Source organism: Neopelma chrysocephalum, unplaced genomic scaffold (assembly GCF_003984885.1).
Source record: "Neopelma chrysocephalum unplaced genomic scaffold, ASM398488v2 Primary Assembly neopelma1_155, whole genome shotgun sequence".
Classification (NCBI taxonomy): Eukaryota; Metazoa; Chordata; class Aves; order Passeriformes; family Pipridae; genus Neopelma; species Neopelma chrysocephalum.
In genome coordinates this window covers 1,909,244-1,925,413 of record NW_020897817.1, presented here as the reverse complement: position 1 = coordinate 1,925,413, position 16,170 = coordinate 1,909,244, and the positions used below count along the sequence as shown (strand labels likewise).

Here is a 16,170-nt window from a genome sequence, read left to right as displayed (position 1 = left end):
TATTTTTTCCTTCATATTTTTTCCTTCATATTTTTTCCTTCATATTTATTTCCTTCATATTTTTTCCTTCATATTTATTTCCTTCATATTTATTTCCTTCCTATTTTTCTTTGCATTTTCCTTATATTTATTTTTCTTATACTTATTTTCCATATATTTTCTTTATGTTTTTTTCTTTTTTCCCTTTTCCTTCCCCTCTACCATATCTCCTCCCCCCCTCCCCATTTCCATCCCTCCCCTGTCTCCCCTCTGGCAGCCCACGCCGGGGCAGCCCTTGGATCCCCAGGAGACCAGCACCAAAAACCCTCTGGAGGAACCTGAACCCCCTGAACCAGATGGGACCCCCCCAGCCCCCCTGCAGGGCAGGACAGCCCCGACCCCCACGGGCCCAGACAACACCCTGAGCCCCCCAAATGTGGGGGTTGAGGGTGACAAAGGCACGGAAAAGGAGAGCGAGGAGTGGGACAATGACAGCGGCGAGACCTCGGTGTGGGACAGCTCCGACCTGGGCACGGAGACCCTCGGAGCCCAGCGGGGTGAGGGGGCACAGGGGGGGCCCTCAGGGGAGCCACAGCCTTGGGAGTGCCTTGGAGAGGCTGGAAGGAGCTCCCACAGGCCAGATCTGTCCTCACCGTGGGCTGTTGTTCCATTTCTTTGCAGAAATCCCTCTGGGAGGCCTTCCCCAAACCCGCTCCGGGCTCCAGGCCTACAGGACCCACCTGCTCATGGAGCTCATGTGGCTGCAACAGGCCATTGCCAGCAGGAAAAATGTGAGGGCCTGGCCCTGCCTCTTCCCAAACAGCGGGGGCAGCCCCTCCAAAAGTGGGGCTGGCTGGGGACAATCCCATTATCCAGGGATTGGGCTGGCTGGGGACAGGGGTTTTGCTGTTTCATCTGCCCCTGGGTCTCTGGGATTTAATCATCAGTGCTTGTTTTTTTCCCCTTTTCCAGTTCTTGATGCTGAAGCGGAAGCTGGGGATTCCTGACTCCTTGGAAGGCATTCCCAACCCCCTGGATTGGTGTGGGGAAGCCGTGGAGCTGCAGCACCACGGGTGACCTCAGGGGAGCTCCAGCTCCGTGGGTTGATGGTTTTAACTTCAGCAGAACGTGGCAAGAAAACCTCTTAGTTCTTGTAGGTGTGAATGTTTGGTCAGAGCAGGATTAAACACTGTGGAGCCAGGGAGGTTGTGGTGTGTGCTGGAGGGATTCCAAGTGAGGATCCTTCCACAAGGACCCCATTCCCGTTGGCTGAGCTGGGTGATCCGGGGGGAGAAATGGAAGATGGGAAGATTTTTCACTTACAGAAGGTGCTTTTGGAGTGAAATGCCTGAAGGCAGCAGGTGCTGGGACCTGCAGGAACAGCCTGTTCCCCTCTGAACCGTGTGGGAATCTGAGCTGTGTGTTTGGGAGGGCTCTGCACTTCACACCTCTGCAATATCCAGGATCTCCAAGTGCCCGCAGTGGATTTTGGGAACACTGGACCAGTGCCTCAGGGAGGTTGGGAGGTGCTCTATTTGTTCCTGTAGCTCAGGAACATTCCAGCTCCCTGGAAAAGGGACTTTCAACGTGGTGCTGTGGTTCCCCCCCTGTGATCCCCCTCTGCATTCCTGCTGCCTGAACAGCCTCTGTTGACAGGTGGCAGATGGATCCCTCTGTTCCAGAATAGATCCCCACTTGTTTGTGAATAAAAAGCTTTCCTAATGCTCCTCTTTGGATCTGTTCCTGTCTGGCTTCCTGCCTTTTCCTGGGCAGAGCCAAGTCCTGTTTTGGCCCTTGGAATCCATTTGGGACAAAGTGCCCACTGGGATGTGAGTGTTCATCTGATCCAGGATGGGATCCTTTGCACTTCTCCTGAGGGGAGCAAGTGATGACAGGGGCGTGACAGCACCTGGGCAGCGCTGCTGTGGGGGGGACAGGAGCTGCTGCCAGGAAGATCCTGATCCAAAAATCCTGGTCAGAGCCTGGTGACTCCAATATTGGGCCCCTGTAGTGGTGGTTGAGGATTGAAGAGCCGTGTGGTTCCTGGTTCTCGGGCAGGAAAGTGCTCTGCAGGTGTTTGGTGTGGCCTCCCACGGCTCCCTCCTGCTGGGTTTGCATCCATGGAGATGCTCGGTCATGCCAGGCTGGGCTGGGAAGGGGTGGGACAGCAGAGCCCAGAGCGGCTGGTCTGAAGGGTTTGGAGTCTGGGGGGCTGTTTGGGGGGGTTTAGGCTCAGTGGGAGGGTGGTCAGAAGGGTTTGGGCTCAGCAGGAAGGCTTTGGGCTGGTTGGAAGGGTTTGCTTTGGGCTTTGCAGGAGGCTGGTCAAAAGGGTTTGGACTCTGGGGAGCTGGTTGGAAGGATTTAGGCTGGTCAGAAAGGTCTGGGCTCTGGGGGGTGTGATTTGGAAGGGTTTGGGCTCTGGGAGGTGTGATTTGGAAGGGTTTGGGCTCAGCAGGAGGTCACATCCCCTGTGACCAGTGTGTCCCACCGGGATGAGCCCCCAAGGCCCAGCTCCAGCCAGGACCGTGCTGATCTATCGCAACGGGGACCGTTTCTTCCCGGGGAGGAGATTCCTGGTGACCCCCCGGCGCTTCCCGACCTTCGAGGCCTTCCTGGATGAGGTGACCAAGGCCCTCCACACCCCCCTGGCCGTGAGGAACCTCTACACCCCCCGGCACGGCCGCGGTGTCACGGGGCTGGGGGACCTGCGGGACGGGGGCCAGTACGTGGCTGCGGGGTCGGAGAGGCTCCAAAAGCTGGAGTGAGTAGAGGGAGTTTTGGGAGCAGCTTTGGGCAGCCATGGCTTGGGTGGGGTGTGGAAACACCCTTGTCTTGTTCCCACAGCTACTTAAATCAGGGGAGGAAGGAGACCAGTGGGACGAGGAAGAGTCTGCAGGTGGGTCACTGAGGGGCAGGGGGGTGAAAAACAGCAGCTGATGGGGCTGAAGTTGGGATTTAGGGCTGTGGGGATCAAAGTGCCCCAGGGATCAGCAGGACACAGGGGCTGCTGCTGATCCCTTCATCCCCCTGAACGGTGCAGGGAAGGGTCTGAGCTCAGGGATTCCCTGGCAAACCTGGAACACGCTCCCTGTGTGAGGAGCCTCTGCAGCCTCCCTGTTGCTGACAACAAACCCCACATGGCAGCAGCAAGGCTGGGCAGGATGGGCTGTATCCCAGGATGGGTTGTATCCCAGGATGGGCTGTATCCCAGGGGAGTGTGCCAGGGCAGGCAGATCCTGATGGAGAAACAGGAGCAGCCTGGGAGGTTCTGCAGAGCTCTCCCTGTGCAATGAACTCTGTCCCCAGTCCCGCGCTGCAGATCCCTGGAAATCCAACACCTTCGTCCAACGGCAGCAGCTCTCCCGCCTGCCCTGCACCATACAGTAAGTGATTCCATATTTTCCCCTTGGAGGGTCCCTGGGAATGTTTTCAGAGGGAGTTTCTCTGTGAAATCCCAGGAATGCTGCCCCAGAGAGACGATTCCCAGTTTCCACCAGGAGTATTTGCTGTAAATACAGTCCAGGCACCGGTGTCTGGCTGTTCTCCCCATCTCCCCCAGCTCTGGGAATGCTGGCTCATCCCGTGCTCTGGGCTGTTTCTCCTGCAGTGTTTTCCAGAATGGGGATCTGCTGAGCCCTCCTTTCCCACTGGTGCTCCCCAAGAGGATCCCACTGGAGTGGGACACGCTCCTGGCCACGCTGACAGAGAAAGTGGAGTTGGGCAGTGGAGCTGTTAACAAGTGGGTATCCGGGGAAGGCACTTCCCAGAGATCCAGAACATGGGGAGCTCTGGCTGGAAGTTCAGACCATCTGCTTTTGCAAACTCGTTTGCTTTTCAGGTTTTCCCATCACTAAATCAGGGACAACCCCAATGTCCTGGGTGCTTTGTAAGGGGGGGGGCTGATGCTGGTGAAAAAGCAATAAGCAAACAGTAAAAAAAACCACAACAGTGGCATAAAAAGGAGTTTATGTCTTGAGGGAGGGGAAGAAAACCTAATTCCTCCCCAAACATCAATTTAGCCAAGGAGAAAGCTGGGATCTATTGCATCTCACTGATCATGGGCATGATTTCTGTGATTTCCTCAGAGCAACGCTAAGAATGATGGATCCTCTGCCTCGTTTCCCACTCTGCCCTTGTTTTCCATGCTGTTCAGGGATTGTCAGAGCCCTGATCCCTTTGCTGTCTCCTTCCTCCAGGCTCTGCAGGCTGGATGGGACCCCGGTGTGCGGAGGGGAGGAGCTGGAGAATGGCCATCACTACGTGGCAGTGGGAAAGGAGGAGTACAAACCCCTGCCCTACAGGGAGCTGCTGGTGCCCCAGGAGTGCAGGACACTGGGGTGTGTGGGCTGTGGCCAAGGGGTGTAAGGAATTCCCTCCGTGGTGGCCTTCAGGCAGAGCCATCCTTTCTGTGGCCCCCCTCTGTTCCCTCTGCCTGTGTCAGCGTTTGAGTTGTGCTTCGTGTGTTGGGAGTTCAGGGAAGGAAGAAAAATGTTTTCAAAGGTTTTTGGTTAGTCCCTGAAATCCAGGGTTCAGTGCCAGAGGAAGCAAATGGGCTGTTCATGGAGCACTGAGAGGGACACACCTGCCCATTATCCATGGAATTTCCCAGGCCTGTGGTGGGCAGTGTGGTATCACCTGATGGGATCCACTGTGGAATGTGAAAAACATCTCTGGGCCCCTCTCCTCTGGGAAAAGAGGGGGCTGTGCCCTCCCTCTGCTGACCTCTGCCTGACGCTGGAATTTGCTGGAATTTGCTTCTTTGTTACAGGAACCACCCAAAAAACAGGCACCAAAAGAGCCAGGGCAGGGTGAGTGTCAGTGGCACAGAGTGGTTTGTGCTGCAATCACGGAATCATGGGGTTGGGAGGGACTTTAAAGCTCATCCAGTGCCACCCCCTGCCATGGGCAGGGACACCTTCCACTAGCCCAGGTTGCTCCAAGCCTTGTCCAGCCTGGCCTTGGACACTTCCAAGGGATGGGGCAGCCACAGCCTCTCCCTGAAACCCTCTTGTTACAGTTACAGCTTTGTACCAGTCGGGATCAAGGAAAATAGCAGGAATTTGAGTGTTTAGGGACCGCCCTGCACAACTTTTACAAAGTGTGATGGGTTTTTTCAGCTGGGCAGTCGCAGGGTGCAGACCACGGGAGCTGCAGAGAAAGGCAAGATCCCACCTGCCTTCCCACAGCTGCAAATTCCAGCCAGGAAATCTCCCCTCGAGGAGGAAGAGCCCATTTTCCATGTCAAACCTGTGCGTGCAGGACAGAACAGAAGGAGCAGCAGGAGTGTGCAGCCTGGCCCAGGTGAAGGTGTGAGTGTGGATTTATGGTGCTGAAGGACAGGATTCCTGCCCTGACAGCTGGCAGGGATGCATCCAGCAATTCCTGCATTTCTTCTTTCCCCTCCTCACCTGGGCACACACCAGGACTCTGCACCCTCAGCGTGACCAGGCCATGCACCACCCATGGAACAGCTTCTCCCTTTCCTTTTCCTCACAGGAAAAAGTCTCTCTAAACCCAGGGATCCAAGGAGGGAGATGAGAGGTGCTCGGGAAGAGGGTGAACACACCAGGCTGGATGTACCCATTGACCAGGTCTGAGAGGTGATTTCCTGCCTGTCTGGAACCTCCCTGCTCCAGGGAAGGACTCCTGGTCCCCCTGGAATGGCTCAGCCCCAAGGGCCAATGGAGAGTTCACAGCAATTCCTTGGGGAAGTCCTTGTTTTCTCACTGAAATCCCATTTATCAGGTTTAGGACACACTGAGCTGCTCTCCGATGTGTAAAGCCGAGAGTAACCACGAGGGGGAACTTGAGAAACCGCAGCTCGGTGTCACTGCAGGGCCTCGTGTGTTAGAAAGGCAAGAAATCCCATCTGGAGAATGAACAATTCCCTTCTGGAATGTGAAAGCTACAGCTTCCCACTCCAGTAAGGACAGCAAAGGCTCTCCTGGATTCTTCTGTGTTTCCATCCTCACTCCTGTCACAGAAGAACTTAGATGAAAACCCCAAATGAGACACCACAGAAAGGTATTTATTCCCCTCACTGGTTCTGTGGAGTGTGGGAGAACATTCCCGTGATCAGATTCCTCCCACTGCAATTCCTGAAGTTTCTTAAGCAGAACTTTATCCAGGTGAAGCTCAGAATCTGCCAGGGAATAACCACCTAATTCCTCAAATGACTTGAACACGCTTATTTTAGTAACAAAAGTTCTTGTTTGCTTTAAACAAGAGGGAAAAAATGGTTCTTTTAAAAACAAAATTCTGCATGACGAGGTCAGCAAAATTTCTGTTGTCAGTGGTGTGTTAATGATTCCAGCTTTTCCTGAGGATATTCAGGATTGCTGTAATGGGTGACAGTGTAGGTGACTCAGCTCTGCCTCCGTGGTGTCTCTGGGTTAATTAGAACTTCAAAGGAAGACAATTCCTTTGAAGTGAAATTAGAGAAAGCCCTGGTGAAGCTTTAGCTGGTGGTTCCTGACCCTTGTTGTGCTGTGTTTGCTCCAATGCTGCTGCTTTCCCTTGGCTTTCCCCCCCGGATCACATTCCTGTGCAGTTGGTTTTATTCAGATGCACAGTGTTGTTAAATAATGAAGATTTCCCCCTTTTTTTCTCAGAGGAAATGGCTGCTCTTCTGAGCTCTAAATCAGCTGGTTTGTAGCTGAACTGGGGAAGGAAGAATTACCAAACAGAAACCATGTTTTAATAACAAAACATCTGCCAGGGTTTGCCCTCTGTCAGGTATTTCTTAGAAAGAGATTTCATTGTATCGTTGTCCCTCTGATTTGCAATGCCTGGATAATGTTTGCAGCAATTAAAGCTGTTCCCAAATCCATATATATTTTATTTCTGCCTCCCTGATTTAGGAAAAGTCACAGGAATAAACAGCTCCTGAATCACCCTCTCTGGGCAAGGCTTTGTGATTTCCCTCCCTGAGGTTTCTCATTAATTACAAGGGTGACAATGATTATTTTTTTTCCTTCTGTGATTTCTCTGGTACTTTGGACTGATAATTTTACTGAAAAGGAACCCACCCTTCCTTCCTTAGGGACACACTGCACTTGTGGGTGTTTGATGGATGAGAGGAACTCTGAGGACAGCCCTGTAGTAACCTCTGAGTAAGGGGCTGTGCAGTGTGAGCTGGGACAGCTGAGCACAGCAGAAAAAGCCATTTTCACTTGCTTGGCTACAAGAAGGAAGAATTCCTAAAAAAAATTCCTTCTAATCAAAAATCAATCAGTCCCAGAAAGTCCCATTGAATGATTTATTAACTATTTATTGCCCCTTCAGTGCTGAGCAAATTCAATCCTCGTCGTCTTGAAACACCCACAAAAAAATTCCTTAACTCAAGACATGGAATGGGATGTGTTTTGTTCCATTCCCTGGTGCTCAGGGAATACAGTCCATGGGTTTTGACATCTGTGTGTCAAAATCCACCTTTCCCAGGCATGGCTGAGCCAGGAGCCCCCTCAGCCACAGGGAGGGGTCACCCTTGGTCAGGTTCTGTCCCTCTGCTTCTTGTTCCTGAACCAGCCACACACAGGGAGACCCCCAGGACAGTGAGCAGCATTCCTGCCACAGCCCCTGTGGGAATGAACAGGGACACATTGGGAATGTGCTTATCCACAACAGGCAGGAGGGGTTGGAATGAGATGATCTTGAAGGTCCCTCCCAACCCAAACCATTCTGTGATTGTCTGCACAGTTCAGACAATGCTCAGGTGTCACAGGGCAGGGATGTCTGGGCAGGTCCAGCCTGGGCCAGGTGAGTTCTGAGGGGGTTTGGATGCTCAGACTGTCCCTGGACACTGAGCACGGGATGTTTCCAAGGCAATGTCACCCATGTTCCATGTCTGTTGGAGAGATCCAGGCTTAAACAACAACTAAACAGCTCAGTGTGTTCCTACAGCTCCTGTTCCTACAGCTCCTGTTCCTACAGCTCCTGTTCCTACAGCTCTTGTTCCTACAGCTCTTGTTCTACAGCTCCTGTTCCTACAGCTCCTGTTCCTACAGCTCCTGTTCTTACAGCTCTTTTTCCTACAGCTCCTTTTCCTTCAGCTCTTGTTCCAGGTGCTGGAGTTTTAAACTTTCCAGTTCCCTGCCTTTTTCTGCCCTTCTGAGCAGGGCAATGTCAGAGCAGGACATCAGGGAAGGAAAGGAGGATGGGTGTTGACATTTGGGGGCTTATGGGCCACTCCTTTTCCATGGTGGGCATATTATTCACTGCTTCTTTTATGGTTCAACATCTCGTTGGGTTTATAAGCTCTTTTAGCTTAGAACAGCCAGTTCTAAATTTAAATTTACCAGCCCTGCCCACAAATCTGTTTCACTTCCCTTTCAGGGTCTGCAGCAAGAGCTGCTGCCAAACCAGCCAAAGCCTTGTGGGGGTATTTGCTGTTTTCACACCCTAAATCAGCCACCAGATGCAGGGGAGCAGGGGAGGGAATGCCTGAAGTGTGACTTACGTTTGCCACCAACATCCTCTCCCAGGATCCTCCCAGTCACCAGGGTCACCACCAAAGCCAGGGAGTTGCAGAGTGGGACTGCCAGGGACAGGTCTGGAAGGGGAGGTTTAACATGGAGATTTTTAGTTTATTTGGGGTGATTCCAAGGCAGCTGCTGGGTGTTGGGTTAAGTCATCAATCAAATTTTGGGATCCTCTCAAAACTCCTCACCAAGACACAACAAAAAAGAGACAAGGACTGACCTGTGGATGCCAAGGTGAGGTAGAAGAGGAGAGATCCACCTTGGTTGAGCAGAAAGGGCACCATGTACTGCAGGGAGAGCACAAACCTGTCAGCAGTCCACACATAAATCCCATATATGTAAAAACAGGGATGGAATATTTCACAGTTTAAGTGAAGGTATCGAGGCCAGGAGCAGGTAGGAATGATCCCAAAGGAATTTCAACACTGAGCTTATTCCATGCAAAATATGACCTGACACCTCCAAAACCATCTCAGTCCTGCACAGGGAGGGCAGAGCTACAGGAAATTAAATGAAATATTGCTGAGGGTATGGAATTCTGATGATATATGGAATATTTCACAGTGAAATAAAGGTATCAAGGCCAGAGTGAGATGCAGGAATGATCCCAGAGGGAGGAATATGGAATATATATGGAATACATATAAATATACATATGGAATATTTAACAGTTTAAGTGAAGTTATTGAAGTCAGAGTAAGCAGGTAGCAACGATCCCAGAGGCAGGAATATGGAATATATATTCAATACATACATACATATATATTTATATTTATATAAATTATATAGATAGAATTTCCATATTTATAAAAATACGTGTGGAATATGTAACAGTTTTAGTGAAGGTATCAAGGCCACAGTAAGAAGTAGGAATGATCCCAGAGGCAGGAATATGGAATATATATATATATATTTATATATAAATATATAGAATATATACAAATATAAAAATATATATATTAAGAATAGTATATATCTAAAAATATTTATTAAAAAATTCTTATATATATTCCATACATATAAAAACATATATGGAGTATTTAAGAGTTGAAGTGAAGGTATCAAGGCCAGAGTGAGAGATAGGAATGATCTCAAAGGCAGGAATGTGGAATACATATTCCATATATAAATTCCATAAACATAAAAACATACATGGAATATTTAACAGCTTGAGAGCAAAGGTATCAAAGCCTGAGTAAAGAAGCAGGAGTGATCCCAGTTTGATCCCTGCTCCAGGTCCCACCTTGTAGTTGAGGCCGAGGAAGCGGATCTCAGCCAGGAGCTGCCCCAGGCGGCCCCGGCCCCGAACATCCTCCATTCCCGCTGCTCCTGCCCTCAGGAAGGGGCTGCTCCCACCCCACAGCACGGCCACCAGCACCAGGGACACTGCCTGTCCTGTGGAACACCGGGATCAGTGGGATGGGGCTCCTGGGATCCCGGCCTGGGATCCCACAGAGCCCAAGGGACGGCCCTCACCCACTCTGGAACACCCAGGAGTGTCCCAGGACGGGCTGGAGCAACCTGGGATAGGGGCAGGTGTCCCTGCCTATGGCAGGGGGTGGGACTGGATGGGCTTTAAGGTTGGAAAAGCTCTCCCAGATTGTCAAATCCAACCTTGTGCCCCCAAGCCCAACAAACCCTCTCACAAAGTGTCACATCCACTCGTCGTTTGGACACCTCCAGGGATGGTTTGGACACTTCCAGGGATGGATTGGACACCTCCAGGGATGGTTTGGACACTCCAGAGATGGTTTGGACACCCCCAGGGATGGTTTGGACACTCCAGGGATGGTTTGGACACTCCAGAGATGGTTTGGACACTCCAGGGATGGTTTGGACACTCCAGAGATGGTTTGGACACTCCAGGAATGGTTTGGACACCTCCAGGGATGGTTTGGACACCCCAAGGGAGAGGGACTCTACCACTTCCCTGGACAGCTCCTTCCAAGGCCTGACCACCCTTTCTGTGAGGAATTTTTTCCTGTTATCCCTCCCCTGGCAGAGCTTAGGGTCGTTTCTCCTGGTCCTGCCGAAGGACACGGAGCTGCTGGAGCGAGACCAGAGGAGGCACCAAGGTGGTCAGAGGGATGGAGCAGCTCTGAAGGGAGGAAAGGGTGAGGGAATTGGGATTGTTCAGCCTGGAGAAGCCTCGGGGTGACCTCATTGTGGCCTTCCAGGACCTGAAGGGCCTACAAGGAACATGGGGAGAGACTATTCGCAAGGGCTGGAGGGACAGGACAAGGGGGAATGGCTTCACACCGGAAAAGGGGAGATTCAAGTGGGATATTGGGAAAAAATTCCTCCCTGTGAGGGTGGGAAGGGGCTGGAATGGATTTCCCAGAGAAGCTGAGGCTGCCCCATCCCTGGGAGTGTCCAAGGCCAGGTTGGAGCAACTTGGGGTAGCGGAAGGTGTCCATGCCCGTGGCAGGGGGTTGGAATCAGGCGATCTTTAAGCTCCCTCCCAACCCCACCCATCCCACGCCTCCATCCCCGTTTACCCGCGACAACCCAACCCCGCTCTCCACAACCTCCCTCCCGCCGCCCACGCCGCTCCAGGGACACCCTCACGCCCCCTTTTCCCGCCGCCGTTTCCCTCCCCTCACCCGCGGTCGCCATGGCAACGGCGCTTCACTTCCTGGTCGGACCGGAAGCCCGGTGCTGTTGCCATGGCGACCCCCGTGACGCGTTTCCTCCGCGACTCCTCAACCCGGAAGTGACCGCCCTCCTCTCTCCTCAGCGTGGCCGCCATGGTGAGACAGGAGCGGGGTGGTCGCGATTATCGCGATTTGTGGCCGCTCCCGATGATTCAGCGGCTCAAAGCCACCCGGTCCGGGGCTCCTGGGGCTCGGGGGGGCGGCTTGGCCGCTCCCCCGCGCCCCAGGAGCCTCGGACCGGGGGACGCGCTCGCCCCTCCGCCTCACCCTCCCTTTCCTTCTCCACCTCCCCTCACTCATTAATTAAATAACTTAATAATTACAGAAGCCCATCCTGCTGCAAGGCCATGAGCGCTCCATCACGCAGATCAAATACAACCGCGAGGGAGACCTGCTGTTCACCGTGGCCAAGGATCCCGTGAGTGCTCCCCCTTACCACCCCCGCCATAATTCGTTAGTTTTATTATTAATTAATCCGCGCGTTTTTTCCGCCTCGCAGATCGTCAACGTGTGGTATTCGGTGAACGGCGAGAGGCTGGGCACCTACAACGGGCACACGGGGGCTGTGTGGTGTGTGGATGCCGATTGTATCCTTTTTAATCCCCCCCGAAAAAGGCCGGTTTGATCCCATATTTTAGCCCGGGATTCATCCCATCAAACTGCCCCTGGGGTCCTTCCTGCTGCTTTTCCCTTGATCTCTGCACTTCAGCTCTTGAATATTCTATTTATATTTTTATGTATGTATTGAATATAGATATGGAATTTATATATACATATATATATATGTAAATTCCATATATATAATTATCCTTATATATATAATATATTCTTTTATCTATATAAATATATATATTCCATATTTCTGTCTCTGGGATCATTACTGCCCCTTACTCTGACCTTGATACCTTCCCTTAAACTCTTAAATATTCCATGTGTATTTTTATATATATGGAATTTATTTATATAATATAATTGTATTTTATATACATTTATATATACACACATTTATATTTATATATACATTTTAATATGAATTTATAGTTATATATGTCCATATATATCTTTAAATATATATATTCCATATTTCTGCCTCTGGGGTCGTTCCTGCCTCTTATTCTGGTCTTGATCCCTTCACTTAAACTGTTACATTTTCCATATGTATTTTTATATAGATGGAATTTTTACGCATATATATCTATAAAATTTGTACATATCTAAAAATTTGTACATGTCCTTCCCTGACTGGTGACACCCAGGGGACACACGGCACGTGCTCACGGGCTCTGCCGACAACAGCTGCCGGCTCTGGGACTGTGAGACAGGTAAAGCCCTTCCCAAAATCCCTGCCTGGCATCTGCAGGGCATCCACAGGGATGGGGCAGCTCTGCCATGGAGAACTGGGGGTGTTCAGCCTGGGGAAGAGACCTTGGAGACCCTTCCAGTGCCTGAAGGGGCTCCAAGGGAGCTGGAGAGGGACCTGGGACAAGGGATGGAGGGATAGGACAAAGGGGAATGGCTTTAAGCTGGAAAAAGGGAGATTTGGGTGGGAGATTGGGAAGGAGTTCTTCCCTGTGAGGTGGTGAGGGGCTGGAATGGATTTCCCAGAGAAGCTGTGGCTGCCCCATCCCTGGAAGTATCCAAGGCCAGGCTGGAGCAACCTGGGATAGCATCAGGTGTCCCTTCAGGCAGAGGGTGGAAAAGGTGATCCATGATGTCCCTTCCGACCCAAAGCATTCTTTTATTCCATGATTAAGCTTGGAAAAGCCCCCCAAGATCCGGTGGTCTGTGACTCACAAGTGATTCTGCGGATCCCAAGTCAGGGATCCCCTGATCCTCCTGCCGCCCCTGCCACCCCTTCCCCGGTCCCATAACTCCCCCCAACCCCCTGAGCTGAGGTCCCTGTGCCCCCCCCAGGGAAGCAGCTGGCCCTGGTGAAGACCAGCTCCGCTGTGAGGACGTGTGGCTTCGACTTTGGGGGGAACATCATCATGTTCTCCACGGACAAGCAGATGGGCTACCAGTGCTTCGTGAGCTTCTTCGACCTGCGGGACCCCGCCCAGATCGGTGAGGGACCCTCCCTGGGGCTGGGGAGGGTGTGGAGGGCTGTCCCACCTCTCTGTGTGTCTGTCCCACCTCTCTGTGTGTCTGTCCCCTCCCTCAGAGAACAACGAGCCCTACATGAAGATCCCCTGCAGCGACTCCAAGATCACCAGCGCCGTGTGGGGCCCGCTCGGGGAGTTCATCATCGCGGGCCACGAGAGTGGGGAGCTCAACCAGTTCAGTGCCAAGGTCAGGGACTGGGATGGGAAGGATGGCACAGCGTTCCTGTGGGGTTAAGGGGCAAACTGTAGGATTTTGGGGCTCCAAACAGCAGGAGTAGCTCAAATTTGTGGCTCCCCTGAGCAAGGTGGATGTGCCAACTGCCCCGCTGCTCAGGTGGAGTGAGATGATCTTTAAGTTCCCTTCCAACCCACACCATCCCAGGATGCTATTCCATGATCTCCTAAATGGTTTTTAATGAGGAGGACTCTTCCCAGCTCCTTGAAACTGCCTCTTCCCCCTCAGTCAGGGGAGCAGCTGTCGAACATCAAGGAGCACACCAAGCAGATCAACGACATCCAGACCTCCAGGGACATGACCATGTTCATCACAGCCTCCAAGGACAACACGGCCAAGGTGAGGTTTTACATCAGCAGTGGATATTTCCTGGCAGGACTTCTCCTCAGAGCTTATCACAGGGGTTTTTTCCCTCCTCAGGGATTTGAGGAAGTGGAAAAGCAAAGCTCAGTGGGAAAGCTCGGTGAGGAAGGAGAGATGCCACCGCCTGAAATTATCAGTCAGGCATTGAAAATGAAATTATTTTGGCATTTCCAGAGTATTTTTGGCATTTTCCAGAATATATTGGCAGCTTGCCACCTCTAAGGTTTACCTCAGGCAGGTGTTTGGGCATTCTGGGGAAGTACATTTTGGGATTTGAGTGTCCAGGAGTGACTGCACCTGCCCAGGTGAGGCCCAGCAGCTGGATTTGTGTGAGTTAATTAATGGACTCTCTGCCTTTTTGCCTCGTAGCTCTTTGACTGCACATCCCTGGAGCACCTGAAGACGTTCCGGACGGAGCGGCCGGTGAACTCCGCCGCCCTCTCCCCCATCTTTGACCACGTAAGGATGAGCTCCCTTCAGTGTCACCCTCCTGCTGGGACCCCTGAGTTGTGTCACCAGCATGAGTGTCCCCAGCCCAGCTGAAAACCAGGACTGTGCCATGGGGCTGGGGAATTTTGCTGGCTCTGGCGCAGGGAACGAGGCTTTGTGTCCTCGGTGATTCTGGGATTCCCCAGAGGCTCTGCTCCCTCCTCCCCCAGCTGCCCCTGAGCGTGGGACAAGCAGCACTGAAGGGTGGTGGCTTCTCTCCTTTGCAGGTCGTGCTCGGTGGTGGGCAGGAGGCCATGGATGTGACCACAACCTCCACCAGGATTGGCAAATTTGAGGCCAGGCAGGTCCTTTCCCTCCCCTGGAGCGCTCCTGAAAACTCAGGAATGCTATTCCCGGAGCACCCCGCTCCTGGAGGAGTCCTTGAACGTGCAGAGCTTGTTTGAGGAATCCCTGATTGTGCCCCTTCCAGGCTCCCAACACCTTGTGACAGTGTAAATCTCCTTCCTTCTCCCAGGTTCTTCCACTTGGCTTTTGAGGAAGAGTTTGGCAGAGTGAAGGGTCACTTCGGTCCCATCAACAGCGTCGCGTTTCACCCCGACGGGAAGAGGTGAGGCTCTGTGGGGGTCTTGCAGCGTGTCCCAGCCCAGCCAATCCCACTTTTTAGTTGGGATGTGTCTGGACCTACAGCATCCCTGTGCTGGGAGCAGAACCAGCACCTTAATCCTCCCGTTCCAGCCTCCCCTCAGGCCAGCCCGGGGTGGTCACTAACACCCTGTTCCACACTTTGGCTGCCTCACTGATCCTTTCTTTGCCTTGTGACTCCTGTGTTAGTTCCAGGAGGGGGTTGTGAGGCCAGACTTGCCCCTGGTTGCTCCTGCAGCATTCCTGACTGTCCCTTTCCTCCCTGCAGTTACAGCAGTGGGGGTGAGGATGGCTACGTCCGCATCCACTACTTCGATCCCCAGTACTTCGAGTTTGAGTTTGAAGCCTGAAGGAGGATTTCCCTCTCCTCTCCTCCTCCTTTTTCTCCTCCAACCCCTTGCCCAGTCCATCAGCTCTGTCACGAGGCTGTTGTAAGGCCTGAAGTTCTCCTGCTGCATTTTGGGGGCTGTGTGAAGGTGGGGAAGTGGAAACTCAGCCAGCTCCAAAGGGCAGGAATGGCTTTTGTGGGAAGGCAGCTGGGTTGGCTGCCTGCCTGCCCCGGGGGCTTCCTGCCTGCTGAGCATATTTATATATCAGGGGAGGGAAGAAATCATCAGGAAATAAATAGAAATCTTTTATAAACACAAGGAAGAGCACCTCTTTGGGGGTTTTTTTGGTTGTTTCTTTTTTCCCAGTTAACCCAAGGACTTGGTTTTCCCAGCTCTGTTGCCAGTGCCTCGCTCAACACCCATGGGCAGACAGACAGTGCTGCTCCTCCCGGGACCTCTGCCCATCCTGGCTTAACTCTTTTCCAGGGAGTGACCCAGAGCCTCAGGTCCAGCCCTGAAGTGTGAAGAGGCTGGAAGTGCAGCAGCCAGGAATTGTTTTCCAGCTGACACGCACGCGCCCGGCCCGGCCGCTTTGTTTATCTGCTGGGCTGACCCTGGGCCAACTTTCCTCATGGAACAGTTATTTCCTGCTCTAGGAGCTTGTGCTCCTCATCCTTCCCCCCTCTCTCACCCTGCCTGTCGGGAGGGGTGGTTTGTTTCTCTTTCCTGCCTCAAATCTGGGTTCAAGGGCAGAATTCCCAGCCTGGCCTCTCCCAGCTTGGAGTGCCTGATACAACAGTGAGGCTGCAGCCTCTGTGCCTTGTGTGGAGAGGGTGTTGGTTTAGTGTGAGCTGCTGCTTTTGCTGTGCCTGGCTGGCAGGCAGGTTGATGTCCTGCTCCACAGCCATCCACAAGTGCTGCCGAAATCCCACTGGG

General features: G+C 52.4%; 4 protein-coding genes across 12 annotated transcripts in view; 3 read left to right on the top strand and 1 right to left on the bottom strand.

The window, feature by feature from the left end:
• Positions 1–1,709, top strand: part of LOC113976281 (verprolin-like) — an 8,188-nt gene extending 6,479 nt beyond the window's left edge. The window contains exons 4-6 of the mRNA XM_027701320.1: positions 174–536; positions 661–770; positions 952–1,709. Of these exons, the coding sequence (XP_027557121.1) occupies positions 174–536; positions 661–770; positions 952–1,056 (578 nt within the window). The 3' untranslated portion in view covers positions 1,057–1,709. The remainder of the gene's footprint in view (positions 1–173; positions 537–660; positions 771–951) is intronic.
• A 206-nt stretch (positions 1,710–1,915) lies between these two features.
• Positions 1,916–5,814, top strand: DCDC2B (doublecortin domain containing 2B). Of its 8 annotated transcripts, XM_027701389.1 has the most exons (10): positions 1,916–2,052; positions 2,458–2,740; positions 2,824–2,875; positions 3,286–3,362; positions 3,539–3,718; positions 4,176–4,316; positions 4,748–4,787; positions 5,097–5,286; positions 5,476–5,570; positions 5,725–5,814. In XM_027701389.1, exons 2-10 carry the CDS (start codon positions 2,472–2,474, stop codon positions 5,728–5,730), a joined length of 1,050 nt encoding a protein of 349 aa, XP_027557190.1. In that variant the 5' UTR covers positions 1,916–2,052; positions 2,458–2,471; the 3' UTR covers positions 5,731–5,814. The 8 variants fall into 8 exon arrangements, 5 of the variants coding, with proteins under 5 accessions (XP_027557190.1, XP_027557192.1, XP_027557191.1 ...); XM_027701391.1 differs by lacking the exon at positions 1,916–2,052 and having other exon boundaries at positions 2,197–2,740; positions 3,587–3,718; XM_027701390.1 differs by lacking the exon at positions 1,916–2,052 and having other exon boundaries at positions 2,197–2,740; positions 5,097–5,280.
• EIF3I (eukaryotic translation initiation factor 3 subunit I) lies at positions 5,756–15,552 on the top strand. 2 transcript variants are annotated; one of them, XM_027701395.1, is made up of 11 exons: positions 5,756–6,003; positions 11,439–11,531; positions 11,613–11,700; positions 12,370–12,435; positions 13,028–13,177; positions 13,275–13,402; positions 13,679–13,789; positions 14,183–14,272; positions 14,530–14,603; positions 14,778–14,870; positions 15,174–15,552. In XM_027701395.1, the coding sequence occupies exons 1-11, from the start codon at positions 5,986–5,988 to the stop codon at positions 15,253–15,255; spliced, it is 993 nt and encodes a 330-aa protein (XP_027557196.1). In that variant the 5' UTR covers positions 5,756–5,985; the 3' UTR covers positions 15,256–15,552. The 2 variants fall into 2 exon arrangements, with proteins under 2 accessions (XP_027557196.1, XP_027557197.1); XM_027701396.1 differs by lacking the exon at positions 5,756–6,003 and adding an exon at positions 11,108–11,209.
• TMEM234 (transmembrane protein 234) lies at positions 7,224–11,104 on the bottom strand. The gene is made up of 5 exons (XM_027701399.1): positions 11,063–11,104; positions 9,703–9,854; positions 8,680–8,746; positions 8,438–8,530; positions 7,224–7,557 (listed from the first exon to the last, which is right to left on the bottom strand). Exons 1-5 carry the CDS (start codon positions 11,073–11,075, stop codon positions 7,460–7,462), a joined length of 423 nt encoding a protein of 140 aa, XP_027557200.1. The 5' UTR covers positions 11,076–11,104; the 3' UTR covers positions 7,224–7,459.
• Positions 15,553–16,170: the final 618 nt, after the last annotated feature.